The sequence below is a fragment of the Pithys albifrons genome, chromosome 1 (assembly GCF_047495875.1).
Source record: "Pithys albifrons albifrons isolate INPA30051 chromosome 1, PitAlb_v1, whole genome shotgun sequence".
NCBI classification, from domain to species: Eukaryota; Metazoa; Chordata; class Aves; order Passeriformes; family Thamnophilidae; genus Pithys; species Pithys albifrons.
The window spans coordinates 26,740,371-26,753,672 of NC_092458.1; the positions used below are offsets into that span (position 1 = coordinate 26,740,371).

The following is a 13,302-nucleotide window of genomic DNA, read 5'->3' on the forward strand; positions in this document are numbered from 1 at the left end:
GCACTGCTTGGAGAGGAGCTCCCGAACGGCGCGGCCTTCGCCCTCTTCTCCGGGAAGTACAGCCCTCCCCACGGGCAGGACAGCACAGCCCCCCTGGAGGGGGTATCACGGTGCGGCCGCTCCCGTCTCCCTCCTCCCCGCTATAAAGAGCTGGAAATAGGTAGGGCCGGCGGCGTGCGCGTGGGTGCACCTTTTATTGTTGTTATTCGTTATTATTATTCAGTATCGTTGCTCTTCGCTGCCGTACCCACAGGCAGCTGCTGAGGTGGGTGCACACACGTGTGTTCCCGCGGCACACTCGGCACAGCCGGGCGTGCGGGGGCGGGGCGGCGTGGCCTTTCCCTCCCGATCTAATTCTTGCTTCTCCTTTATTACCTCCCCCCCGCTTCTTTTTTTCTTTTTTTTTGTTCTTTTTTTTGTGTCATTTTCCCTCCCAGCAGGCCGTGGTTGGAACAGGAGGTCAGAGACGATCCCCGTCGCAGATATGTCGTCCGTCCGGATCGAGTGCGTGGTCAGCGAGCGCTGCGGGGTCGGGGAGTCGCCCGTATGGGACGAGAAGGAAGAGGCGCTGCTGTTCGTGGACATCACGGGCAGGAAGGTGTGCCGCTGGAGCCCCGTCACTAGGCAAGCCCAGGCCATCCCCGTGGGTAAGGAGCCGCTGGAACACTCCGTGTGTGTTCTCGCTCGGCGCTGTGTCCCGCGGCAGCTCCATGTGCTCATCTCCCGGCGGCCTTTCCCTACAGCCTGGCTTTCTTGGGCCGAGAGGGCACTGGGGCTTTGCACAGTCACCAGACACAGGCCAGACCTACTCCTGGGAAACTTTCTCCATGATGATACAGGGACCCCTTAAGAAAAAGGATTTATCCACTTTTTCATAAAATAATAGTCTTTACTAATTTTTAATCAAACTGCACTAACTTTGTATTTTATATTAATTTTTTTATTTTAGCTTGTACCTTAGTTTGTCAGTGATCTTAACCATGCATAGCTTTAGACCAAGAGGAATTTAACCCTGTAACTGTAAGCTGAACTTTAAGAAATAAACCAAAACCATTTTTTGGATTAAAGGCTAAACTCCAATAAATAAATCAGAAAACTTGTCTAGGCTGAGGCTTGAAGCCGCAACATTGTTTAGTTAAAAGGAAATATAGGGCTGCAGAGATAAGACCAGCCCATTAGTTCTGTTAAAAGTCACCCTAAATGTCTTTCTTTGGTGTGGCGTTATCAGTTGTAACTAAGTATATAAACCTGGAAACACAAAAGTCTCACTGAACATTTCTTTGGTGGAATTAGCCCCCATGTTCTCAGAGCTAAAAGGAAGAATTTTGTTCTATTCTTTTGGATTTGATTGTTTCCTTAAAACAATGATTTTGTGCTACTGGGTTATGTTTGAGCTACATCTTTTTCCTATAGGGTGTCCACAACTTGCTCTCTTTTGTTCTGCTTTGTCTCCCAGTAAAGTTCTGCGTTGTTTTCTGTGATAGGTTTGTGCTGATTTGAATGAGCAATGCTTACAACATTTTACGTGCTGCATAAAGATTTCCAATAGTGATTTAAGAAGTTGATATTTTTCCAGGTAACAGTGTCGCCAGCTAGAGTCTCAATAGTTTAAGTATTTATTCCAGAAAGGAAGAGATGTGCTAACCCTCACAGAGTTGCAGATTTACTGCTGGATGTGATCATGTAAATATTTGTCTGTCTGAGGACAGCTCCTTAAGTGGTTTGAGTGCAATTTATTATTTTTCTCATGTTCAATAACACTTGGTGAAAATCAATTTTGCCTACTCATAAGCTGCTCACATTATTCCCAAGAGATTGATCTGGGCTTATCTGCCTTTCAGATTACTGTAGTTAGCATTTTTAAGATGAGAGAAGGCCTGGTACTAATTTGGGAAATGTTGCTTCCCAAGCTTATTTCCTCTTCGCTTAGTTGAGAAAGTGTGTTTCTCCCTGCCTTACCTCCCAACTTGACCTACTCTCAAAGGTGTAGTCTTTTACATGTGGCCTCTGGAGATTTGGAAGGGATAGAAGCTGAAGTAGCTCCCTTTTTTTTGTTGTTTGGTTGGTTTTTTGGTTTTTGTTTGTGGTTTTTTTTTTTGTCTCTTTAGTAACAAAATAGTTACAATTAATAGCTGTGGCTTTGGAAATACCATGGCTAAAAAACCCCAAAAACCAACAAACAGCCAGCCAAAGAATACCATATGATTAAAGTAGTGGGTTTCCAAAGTGGAAACTAAGAGAGAAATTACTCATTACTAAAGTGTACAGAGAATTACAACAACCCCACGCTTAGCAACAACTTCTCTTCACGTGCCCTTTTTACCTCCGCAGGGAAATCACTGCAACATGCAACTGTGCCTGGAGGGCAGACCTTATGGTCAGTTTCCTTTTTGGCATAAAATGGTGCTGCAAATAAATCAGTTCCTATGGATGCTGCTTTAACAAAGCCCTGCAGGGCCAAAGTGGACTGAGTTGGCTGCAAGGGCCGAGACACTTGCACTGTATTTGTGCAGTGAACAGGTGTCTGTGTCCTGGTATATACCCCTTTGCTCTGCGGTGCTTTGTCAGGAACTTTATGGGGCTGTTCTTGTGTAGGAGCGCCCATGGGGGCCAACACCTCCAGGGGCAGCCAGGCAGGGGTACATGGACTACTGTGCTTGGAGGTTGCTGTACTCTGAGTGGGAAGAAGGCCCTGCAGGCTGCCCAGGTTGAAGGGCTTCTGCAGGCCATGGCCCCAGGTGTTTTCCTGGGAGAGCAAATGGAAGAGTTGTGTTCCCATGTTAAAATAGCAAAGCCTCTGCTGCTGGTACAGACAGGAAAGCACTTGTATGGTGTGGTTATTGGCAGTCTGAAGAGCAGCAAAATTACTACATGTGGCAAGTGCCACACATGGCTGAGGGGACTCTGCTGACCTCTGTGCTGGCACGGGAAGAAAATGTGGCACCCACTTGCCCACTGTGAGCCCAGACCACCAGCAGCCTCAGCAGTGCAGTTACGTGCCCCTAGGAGAAGGAGCTGCTGGAGTTGAGCTTGCAATCAGGTGTGCATCTCAAATGCTGGCAGCAAACAGCACTCAGATTTCTGGCATGGTGGTACCGCTGCCAGCACTCCATTGGGAAAGGGCATCCTGAGCCATGAGCAAACAGCTAGAAAGAACCAGTTCCTCTTAGCAACAGTGGTGGCTGGTGGTGGTTATAAGTATTTGTGAAACTATTACCTAATTATACCCCTGCAAAGCTATAAATACAAGAAATGTTTTATTTTTTAAATTAGAAAGTTGGTGATTAGTCCCATATATATGAAATATTATGCTAGACTTTATTGCCCTGCCTAAAGTTATTATTCCTTATATTGCATCTGATCGTGAGCTTTTACAGAAATGCTATTTTCACGCTCACTGGGCTTTTTTACTAATTCCTTTTTAATAACCTGCAATTGAGGTTTTATGCATAATAGCTCAAGTAAGTGTAAACTAACCGTGAAGTATATATTAGTTTTCTGTTTTGCTTTACTTCTTGGGAAGCTCTGCCACTCCTTGTTCTGTTTTTGGTGCTGCTTGGAGACATGTATGAACTGCATAGCAGACTGTTGGTGCAGAAGGTGGCTCTCCTGCCCAGTGTCACCTGTCCCAGTGCAGAAATACTCTTGCCTCCATCAGTGTAGGGGTTTATGCAGAAGCCATGCTAAACAAACACAGTTGCTCCAGAGCTCTTGTGGCAATTGTTTTTTCCCCCTGGGGAGGAGGGAACATACACAGTAACCTGTCGTAAAATACCCTGGCCCCTTTTTATGCTTTTTAAAATTATTTTTAAAGTACCTAGCAGAACCAGGTACTGGTAATTATGAGGGTTGGTTTCTTGTAGCCTCGTTATGCTGTGTGCTGAAGGAATCTGCAATAATATGGAACTTTTGCTGGTCCTGGATTATCAGTCCATTAACCTAGGAGAAGTGTGTGCTCTCTGCTTACCCTGACCATGTGGTCTCTGAGAGCCCCCAGAAAGGACACACAGGGACCACCAGCGAAGGCAAGAACAAAGAGGAAGTTTAATCAGGGGTACAGGTTTATATGGACTTTGGAGAGATACAAATTCACCAATAAGGGACAAGAGGGAAGTCTGGATTTGTGCCAATAGGAGTAAGGAGATTTACATTCAGTGGGAGGGGGTGACAGGAAATATGAGGTCACTGTCCTTTTCCCAGCCCCCTGGCCTGGCAGGGGTTTATGGGAAGGACAAGCAGTGACTATGCATTTTTTACATTTAGTACATTTAAACCACATTAAAAAACATCAGTTGTTAAAGCATTCTCAGTGGCTGGCGTATTTTCTTCATCCATCCATTTCTGGCATGACATCCTCCAAGCCATGTATTGAGAATGCATTGCCACAGGTAATGATTATAGCTCCTGGGAGCAGTGGTAATACTCAAGTTCCCTGAGTTTATATGTCCAAATAAATTGTGATTTTCTTCATAGCAACTTACTGTGTGCTCTAAGTACCCTCTCTTCACATAACCTTATCCATTTCTATGTATTTGGACTTTGTTGGTTGGTAGAAAACTAAGTTGTTTCTCTTGCCTGTGATTTCACTTAGTTGAGTTTGCCTGTCTAAAGTGGGCAGAAATGTCTCTCCATAACACATACCTCTTTTCCATTTCACCCTGTTTCTAGATGCTCCTGTGAGCTCCGTGGCTCTCCGGAAATCTGGGGATTATGTCATCACACTGGGAAACAGGTTTGCTGGTTTGAAATGGAAGGAGGAGCTGGTAACCACCATTACTGAAGTGGACAAGGATAAACCAAATAACCGATTCAATGATGGGAAGGTGGATCCTGCAGGGAGGTATTTTGCAGGTATGATGATGGCGGTTCCTTTGCCCTGGTGTTTGTTACTTTTGGTGATAAGGTGCAGTGGTCAGCTGTAGATGCAGCTAGTTTTCCTTCATAGTGAAATGGTGGGAATTTTCTTTTTCTTCAGAGTTTAATCCCATTTGCAAATCTGTTTGTATCACCTGGGCACCACCTAATCAGGACTGTTATTTTAAAAAAAGGCCCACTATTTAGAGCCTGCCTAGTTTAAGATTTTACCTCCTCCCTGGTGGGTCCTTGTTTTGAATACTGGCAGGGTGCCAATAGAAGATACTTTTCCAATGAGAAAGTTATTATATTGTGTGTTTTGTTCTTCATAAATCAGAATTTAAAGATTGTGTTTATAAAGACTGTGTGATTGTTTATCCTGGAGACGAGAAGCCTCAGGGGGATCTTACCTGTGTGTAAGTACCCAATTTAGGGTGGTCGTGGGAGAGTAGAAAAGATGGAGCTGGGCTCTGCTCAGTGGTGCCCACTGAAGGGACCAGAGGGAGTGGGTACAAACTGAAATTCAGCAAACTTTATGAATCTAACAGAATTTTTACTGAGGATAATCAAAGAGTGGAAGAGGTTGTCCAGAGGGGCTGTGGGGTTTTCACCCATGGAGATCTTCAAGACCCAACACTGGCCTGAGGAACCTGTGTGTCTGACTCTGCTCTGAGCAGGGAGTGATCCTGCATGATCTCCAGAGGTGCTCTCCTGCCTCAGCTGTTTGTGATCCTCTCCTCTTGTGTTTTAAAACACCATTTTGTGCATCTGCTGTGTAGTTGAGTCCCCAAGCTTATCTTAGCTTGCACTTACACAGCCTCTTGAGCCAGTCTCAGCTGCCAGCTTCATGTTGCAAAGATGAGATTTGCTTTTGAAGAGGCTTCAAGTGTAAGACTCATTGAGGAAGGAGGTAATTTTTTTCCATTTTCTCAGCTCTGCGTTAAGATTTGTGGGAAGTTAAATGCTGGCCACACCTTTCTTAATATATGAATGACTGAATAAAACATTCTGCAGGAATCATGCCGCACACTATTTCTGCCACAGTTCAACAAAAACCAAAGACGGTGTTCTGCCATCTTCTGCTAAAAGCAAGCACTTTGGAAATCTACCTTTCTTTTGCTTTTAACTCAGCTTCTTCCTCAAATTTGAGAAGCTCCCTGCACTGCTGCCTTCTACATTGGCAGTATGATTATCAACATTGCCACCAAACCTGAAGAGTCCATTCACTCTGAACCTACTTTCTCCCCTTTGCCTCTGCACAGGTACAATGGCTGAGGAGACTCAGCCTGCCGTGCTGGAAAGACACCAGGGCTCTTTGTACACTCTCTTCTCTGACTGCTCAGTGGTGAAGCACTTTGATCAGGTGGACATTTCCAATGGGCTGGACTGGTCGCTAGATCACAAAACCTTCTTTTACATCGACAGCTTGTCCTATTCGGTGGATGCCTTTGATTATGACCTCCAAACTGGAAAAATTGGTATGAATGGTTGTATTCTAAAATAAGTGTTTGTACCTAAAGATTGTGATGTTTGTTCCTGTTGTGGTTATTATGCAGAGATGATGAGAGCTTTGGGAGTGCTTCTTCAGAAACCTCTTTAGAGCAAAACAACAGAAGCCATATTAACACCCATCTGCGCCTGTGTAGGCTCTTGGCTCAAACTAGACAGGGTCTGTTGGTAATACTACAAACTATTTAAATTGTGTGGCAGTTGAGTAGTGATCTGTACTACTGTTACTAAACACAAGGCATATCTGATCTTGCAGTGTAAAAAGGGCAAAGTGTTTCTCATTTGTCTGTGTTTCTGTGGCTGTGTGTTTCTTGCTACTGAGAGCATTGGCAAAGTAACAGAAAACCTCTGCCAGCTTCTCTAGATATTTTTTCACTTTTCACTGTCTTTTGTTTTTTAAAATATAATCTTTTAAATGAAGCTTCTGCAGAAAGAACTAGGCAACAGTGGGAAAGCAGTAATTCAAAACTTCCTTCGTTTATTTAAAACAAAACAATGCCTTAAGGGCTTCTACAAGCTTGGGCAAAAGAAAAATTCCAGTTACTTGGACTAATAATTTGCTTTGGAGTACATGGACTACAGTATTTTGCTTTAAAGAACCCAGTCAATTTGATGTTTAATTTTAAGGCTATGCATTTAAAGTAATTTTGAGTGTAGGATCTTGTCCCAGTGCCTCTCTGCTATGCCTTACAGCTGAATTTTTCTTTAGGAAATAGAGTGTTTTCCTCTCACTCGCACTTGCTCACTGTCTTTCTGTGGCAATCTGACAATCCCCAGGAGCAAAAAGGAAATTCATTAAAAATATTGCTGCATGTGAGAAACATTGAAGTTGTCAGAGCATAAAATAAACAATGTTGGAAACTTGGATTTAATTTTCTTTACTAACAATGGATAAAAGTTCAGATAGATTTGTTTGGTTTTAGGTTGATACTATGCCTTTGAAAATGGTGCTTTTCCTAACTCTGTGTTTATATAAACTCTCAGTTTATAGATCTGAAGGTCAGTTTTGTGTTGGAATAGTGATTATTGGCATGTTGCAGCAATCTGTTTGAAAGTCTCCAGTTGGAGCAACATCCAAACTGCTTTTAGTACAAGTAATTAATTTAATGAATACATATAACATTAATTTATTCAGTTATTTAATATTGTAGGGAAGAGAAAGTCGGGAACATGAGTGGTGCACTAGCAAATAATGCCAGAAAAAAGGATTATACTTTCCACAGATAGAAACTGATCCACAGGCTTTCATGCTGAGAAACAACTGTCTCGGGAAACAAACAGAGCAGCAGACACGATCTATTTCTTTCATATGAAAAAAACTCAGGGCTTCAGCACAGCTTTTGAAAATAATAGTATAAATAACTTGCTGGGTTGTGACTGATAAAAATTTTAACAGCTATCTCGCTCAGTTGTGTGGTTTTTCTACCCTTCAGGCAACCGTAGGAGTATATACAAACTGGAAAAAGAAGAGAGCATTCCTGATGGGATGTGCATTGATACAGAAGGCAAACTCTGGGTAGCTTGTTATGCTGGTGGGAGAGTGATTCGTCTTGACCCTGAGACAGGTAAGCCCTTGCAAAGAGTGGACTGGAATTTTTTGTGTAAAGAAAAAAATAAATAAATTAAAGCAAGGAATGAGAGATGTTTTTTCTTCCCCTCACAGAAATTATATATCTGCTCTTTTTAAAACACTATTTTTTCATTACTATTATTTTAAACAATTTCATGTCCCTGCTCTCAAAAATTACCTTTACAAATCAATCTCCTTTGCTCCCGGTATCTGTTGTGTTGGAAAAGATAGAGTTGCTAACGAGATCATCATTATACTTGTGAGTTGTTTGCGTTAGAATCCTCTTACATCCTCCAAATCTAAAACCAGTGTTTATCTTATTGTTAAATGATGTAAATGAGTGAGCCATGAAATAGCAAAGATGACTAAAGCAATTTTTGAGCCTTGTTTCTGCAACATATTGTATTATTTTGGGCAGACTACTGAGTTTAATACAATTCCTACATGACACTGATGCCAGCAACATCTTTTTTATTGTTGAAAATAATTTACACAATAAATTTTCCAATTTAAATAATTAAAAATATTTAATGAATTCCACAGCATTTTGTCATTTGCACAGTAACATTTTGGGTGTGCCCATTGTCTGAGCCTGTATTTCATTCCTACTCTCATTTGAAGTTTAGTGGTGTTCCCCGGGATGATTTTCTGTGGGTAAAAGGCACATGTAAAGCACTTAAGGGAAACAACCACATTGCCTGCAAGGGGCCAGTGGGTGAGAACAGGAGTGTGTTTTTGACAAATCCCAGACAGCACAAGTTTGTGTAATGCAGCGGAGGAGCAACTGCACTGGGCTGCCTCTGGAGTCTTGTAGAAGACTTGGTGTTTTGTGGGGCTACAGGCTGAGGGATGCCAGTGTCCCTTGGTGCATTCTGCCTCTGCAGTGCACAGAGGCACTGGCACACGTGCGCCAGGCAGGTCAGGCTGCAGCCTCGCTTCTGGCTACTGGAAGCTTTCACTTGAGTCACTGTCCCCCTCATCTTTTGATCTCTACCCATCCAGGGTCTTGCCTACCTGCTTAACTTCTGTCCTGCAGAGTCTGCACCCCAGCCCTAGGAAAAGCAAGCTTCAGCTGGGAGATGCCAGCAGTTCTGGGACCTGTTTCTGGTCCTGCATCCTTTCCTTTTGGTGGGCAGAGCACTTTTCTGTGTCATCCACCAGCCCTCTCAATACCATCCTGGAGCAGGGGACTTATCTCCTCTCTGGTTCACTATTTCTGTCTTTACTTGCTGGCCTTCACCTTCTTCCTTTTTTCATCTCTTTTTCTTCTCCCTTTTGGAGGTGTTTTCTTATGGGAAAACTAGAGGTGATAGTAGCCGTAAGCAGATGCATAGGGATACTAAGAATATTGACAGCAGAGTACATCCCCTAATGCACTCCCAGTCTCTAACTATGCTCACAGCTGGATGAGATAGGATGATGTTGATAGGTGCCAGTGAATTTCTCTTTGGTGAACCCGTTCTCTCTTCCCTCACCCATGTAAAATTCATAGCACCTGCAGGGAACAGTAATACAAAGTTTTACAGGTCTATTGTCCATGTCAAAAAGAGCCACCTTCATTGTGGATAGTTCATGCTTACCTGCCCTCTCATGCTATCATTTTAAAGTGATATTTTAAATCTGAAATTTGCTGAATTCTGAATGAACTGTAATTATTTAGAGAGATACCCAAGACAGGTATGAAGAGAACTCTGTGAAAGCCTCTCTGAATGCACAAGAGCTATTAAGTGTGGCTTGAAGGGCTGTCAGCCAGTTGCAGATACATCCACTGATAAAGAGCTCATCTAAAACACGTGAAGGATTTTCAAGTTTCAGTGATGATAAAGCCTTGACTGCATTTTTAGGGGGATGGCATGAGGAAACTTGTTTGTTTGGCGTCTTTCCCAACTGAAAATCATGAGGTTTACGGTGAAGCGGCTTTTCAGGTCTAGGCTTCTTCAGCATACGTGGCTGCTGCCTTTAGATTTGGGATATCCTACAGGCAAAGACTGTGATGGCTGAACCCACTGCCTTTGCAAAAGGCTCAGAAGGGATGTCTAACCTGTGTGTTGGCAAGACTCTGCAGTAGCATCAGGGTCTCTCTTCTTGTCTTTGGGGTTCATACCTCTTCTACAGTCCATGTTTTTTCCCTTTGAATGCTCTTCCCACCCATTTTCTCACAAACTTGGGGTCAGCAAATTTCTGGAGTTCCCAGCATCAAAGTTACTATTTCAACACAACAGTAAAGTTAGTTACTGTAAGGGGACCAAGCCCTTTATACATGCAGCTGGGGGAGCAGAGAAATTTCATGCTTTATAAAGAGATTCATGTGCTCTAGTGTATTTCTAGAAAGAGAAATTCAACGGTAGGTAAATAAAATAGACATGATGGGAATAAGCATCAAGATCGGCAGGAATTTTAGGAAAGTCTGCTGTAAGGTGTCTCAACAGCCTTCTGGTTAGGGCTGGAGGCAATCTGTTTGCTACTACTACTGTCACTAAGACAGTAGCTATTTGTTGGTGTAATAAATGAGTAATATTATTTATGGTAGCACTAGCTTTTTATAAACTTCAGACGTGTCCCATGATCCCTATTTTATGCAAGCTTGATTGGAAAGGCTATTGAAATTTCAGGAAAAACTTCTAGGAATTAATCTCCCTTGACCGCAGGCACTAGAGGTGTAGCAGGAGGTACGCCTCTGCAATGCTGCATGAGGTCTGCTCGCTCCAGGCTGCCTTTGTAGTTAAAAGTAGAAAAGTCAGCAGGTCTAGGGTGTGATTCATGTGACCTGTTTTAGAGAGGAGTTTTATCCCATTTCCATTGACTGCATAGGCAGCCTAGATGATGAGCTCAGATATGCATCTGTGCTGTGGATGTTAGCATTTAACCAGAGGACAAGCTGGGATTGCGGTGGGATTTCTTTGTGGTAAATGCAACTGAAACTTGTCAAATGATACATCGTCAACAACATGGTTCCCAGAAATCTAGTCTCCCCCTGTTGTTGTACTCATCAATATGGCTGAAAGTCAGCATGGGACCTCCCCCTGCCCTGGTTCCCACTTCCCTGGAACACCTGGCTCCACAATGGTTATTTGCAATAATTTGTTTAAATTTGTTGTTGTAAGTAGACAAATAGGAATCATCATACATCTTTTCCTTCAGGAAAAAGACTCCAGACTGTGAAACTTCCAGTTGACAATACAACTTCCTGCTGTTTTGGAGGAAGGGATTATTCAGAAATGTATGTGACTTCTGCCAGTTATGGGATGGATAAAGAGCGCCTTTCACAGCAACCACAGGCTGGAGGGATTTTCAAGGTGAATGATACTTCTTCCTGCCATTTTAGGATGTAATTTTTTCACTCCTGCATTTTTCAGGTAGCAAACCAGTTGCAATGGTGGGAAGCAGGAAAAGGATGGTTTTTAGGACATTGGTCATATACGCTAAGCTACTGTTTGTATTTTTAGTTCCTGTTGCAGTATGAGATAGTTAAATGCATTTAGAGATTTGACAATACTTCTGGGTTGAAACTTTGTAACAATGCTGATATTGTTAATTTTCTATGTCATCACCTCTTTATCCCTCTCCCAACACTGTTTGCATTTTCTATTTACTGTGGAAAGAAAGGATAAATACTTACGTGTCTTAATCAATGACAGATAAAACATCTGCTTTTATTTACTTTCTAGTTAATTATAACTAAATTATCTCTTTAAAAAATTGCTACCTTGGGATTTGTTTTAAAGTCCTTCTCTTCTTTGTGTGTGTATACTGAAGGTTACATTGTGAACTGCAGAATTAAGGCTTAGTAGTATCTTAGAGAAGAGGCCTTTGGGGAATGGACTCTGACCTGTGATTACTGAGCTTAGAGAAAGAGCATGTGTTGACATTCCTGGATGTGATGAGCTGATGTGTGCAAAATAAAGTAGGAGTACACAGTCCTTCTTTAAATTAAAGCCTGTCTAGTTGTCAAGGAAAGCAAGTGTCTGAAAATTGTGAATTATTGCTCTAATGTTTTTTTTTTCTGTGTTTTAATAGATAACTGGACTGGGGGTAAAAGGAGTCCCGCCATATCCATTTGCAGGTTGAATACACACTCTTCAGGATGTATCAGAGAGGACTAATATAAGCAAGACAAGTCTGAAGGTCTTACTCTTGTGTTCAGCATCTTTTGCTTTGAAACCAAAACACCATTATAATATTTCATCAGGAAAGGATGAAAAACTACAGAAATACAAGAATATTTTAAAACTGATCTTTTTTCTCCCTTTAAACTCACTTTAAATATATTATGGCACTTTTGTGCTAAAAAGATTCTCATTCTAATAAGCTACTATTGTAATTCTATTCTATGATTAAATAATGTTTTAATATCTTTTTATTGCTTGTTCTTCCATCTCATTTGCAACTCATGCTATATTAGTTTTTGAATAAAGTACTTGTACTGTCTCTTTTACATAATTTTTAAGTGCCTCATAAAATGCCCTTTGGTAGTCTTACCACTGCTTTAACTGTCCACTACTACCCATGATGTTCTCAACAACTGAAGCATTAATATGTATCACTGTGCATCTGCAGCTTTCTTAGACCCCTCAGCTGTGGTTGTACTTAAATTAACTCTGGCCAGAACCGATCACCATCTCTCCCCAGTATATGTCACTATATTGATCATTTTGTTACATATAAACCCACACTTGGGGTCAAGAACCATAGCTTTGTTCTTCTTTTGAAGATCTCAGACTGTTCTGGGGAGATCCATGGTGACAGGAGAACATTGGGCATTCTCAGCCATTTGTGCACAAAACTCCCCCTGCACATACCTCCTCGTGAACCAAACTCCCCCAGAGCACACAGAGGGGCAAGGCAGACCCATATGCCTAAATGGCCACTGCTTCTACAAATGTGGAGGAAAAGAAGTCTTATTACAGTTTTTTTCACAGCACCTATTGTAAATGAAAATCTTATTTACTCGATTGGTTTTTTGCTGGTAACTTCAGGCCCATGTGTGCTGCAACAACTGTGGTGTATATTGGTCAGATTTTAAACTGCAGATTCTTGCTCTGTGCCCATCCTGCTGTGTGAAGGTAACCCTGTGACTGACTGCCAAGAGGGGCAGTGGCCATGTGTTTTCTCTCCAGGTAGCTCCAAGAATAAGCACACCATGGTCTGCCAGTGCATCTCTGCAGGCCTTGGAGCTGGAGTTAGTTTCTGATGGATGGGCTGTGTCTGCTGTGCCCTCAGGTGTGCAGTGGGTGACTCAGCTGCCTGGCCTCTGCATCACACTGAAGTCTTGATGCTACTTTGAACCAAGGGTTCAAAGGTGACTTAGTGCAAGTTACTGTTTTCCCTCTTTAAACACTTCAGGGGTATGTCTCAGCAGCTGGGGAAAA

At 42.4% G+C, this 13,302-nt stretch overlaps 1 protein-coding gene across 4 annotated transcripts; it reads left to right on the forward strand.

Annotated features, from left to right (window-relative positions):
* Positions 1-12,291, forward strand: LOC139678874 (regucalcin). Of its 4 annotated transcripts, none has more exons than XM_071570109.1 (7): positions 1-160; positions 438-647; positions 4,669-4,851; positions 6,117-6,332; positions 7,797-7,928; positions 11,075-11,229; positions 11,951-12,291. In XM_071570109.1, exons 2-7 carry the CDS (start codon positions 485-487, stop codon positions 11,999-12,001), a joined length of 900 nt encoding a protein of 299 aa, XP_071426210.1. In that variant the 5' UTR covers positions 1-160; positions 438-484; the 3' UTR covers positions 12,002-12,291. The 4 variants fall into 4 exon arrangements, with proteins under 4 accessions (XP_071426210.1, XP_071426227.1, XP_071426219.1 ...); XM_071570126.1 differs by having other exon boundaries at positions 441-647; XM_071570118.1 differs by lacking the exon at positions 1-160 and adding an exon at positions 168-265 and having other exon boundaries at positions 441-647.
* The last annotated feature ends 1,011 nt before the right edge of the window (positions 12,292-13,302 follow it).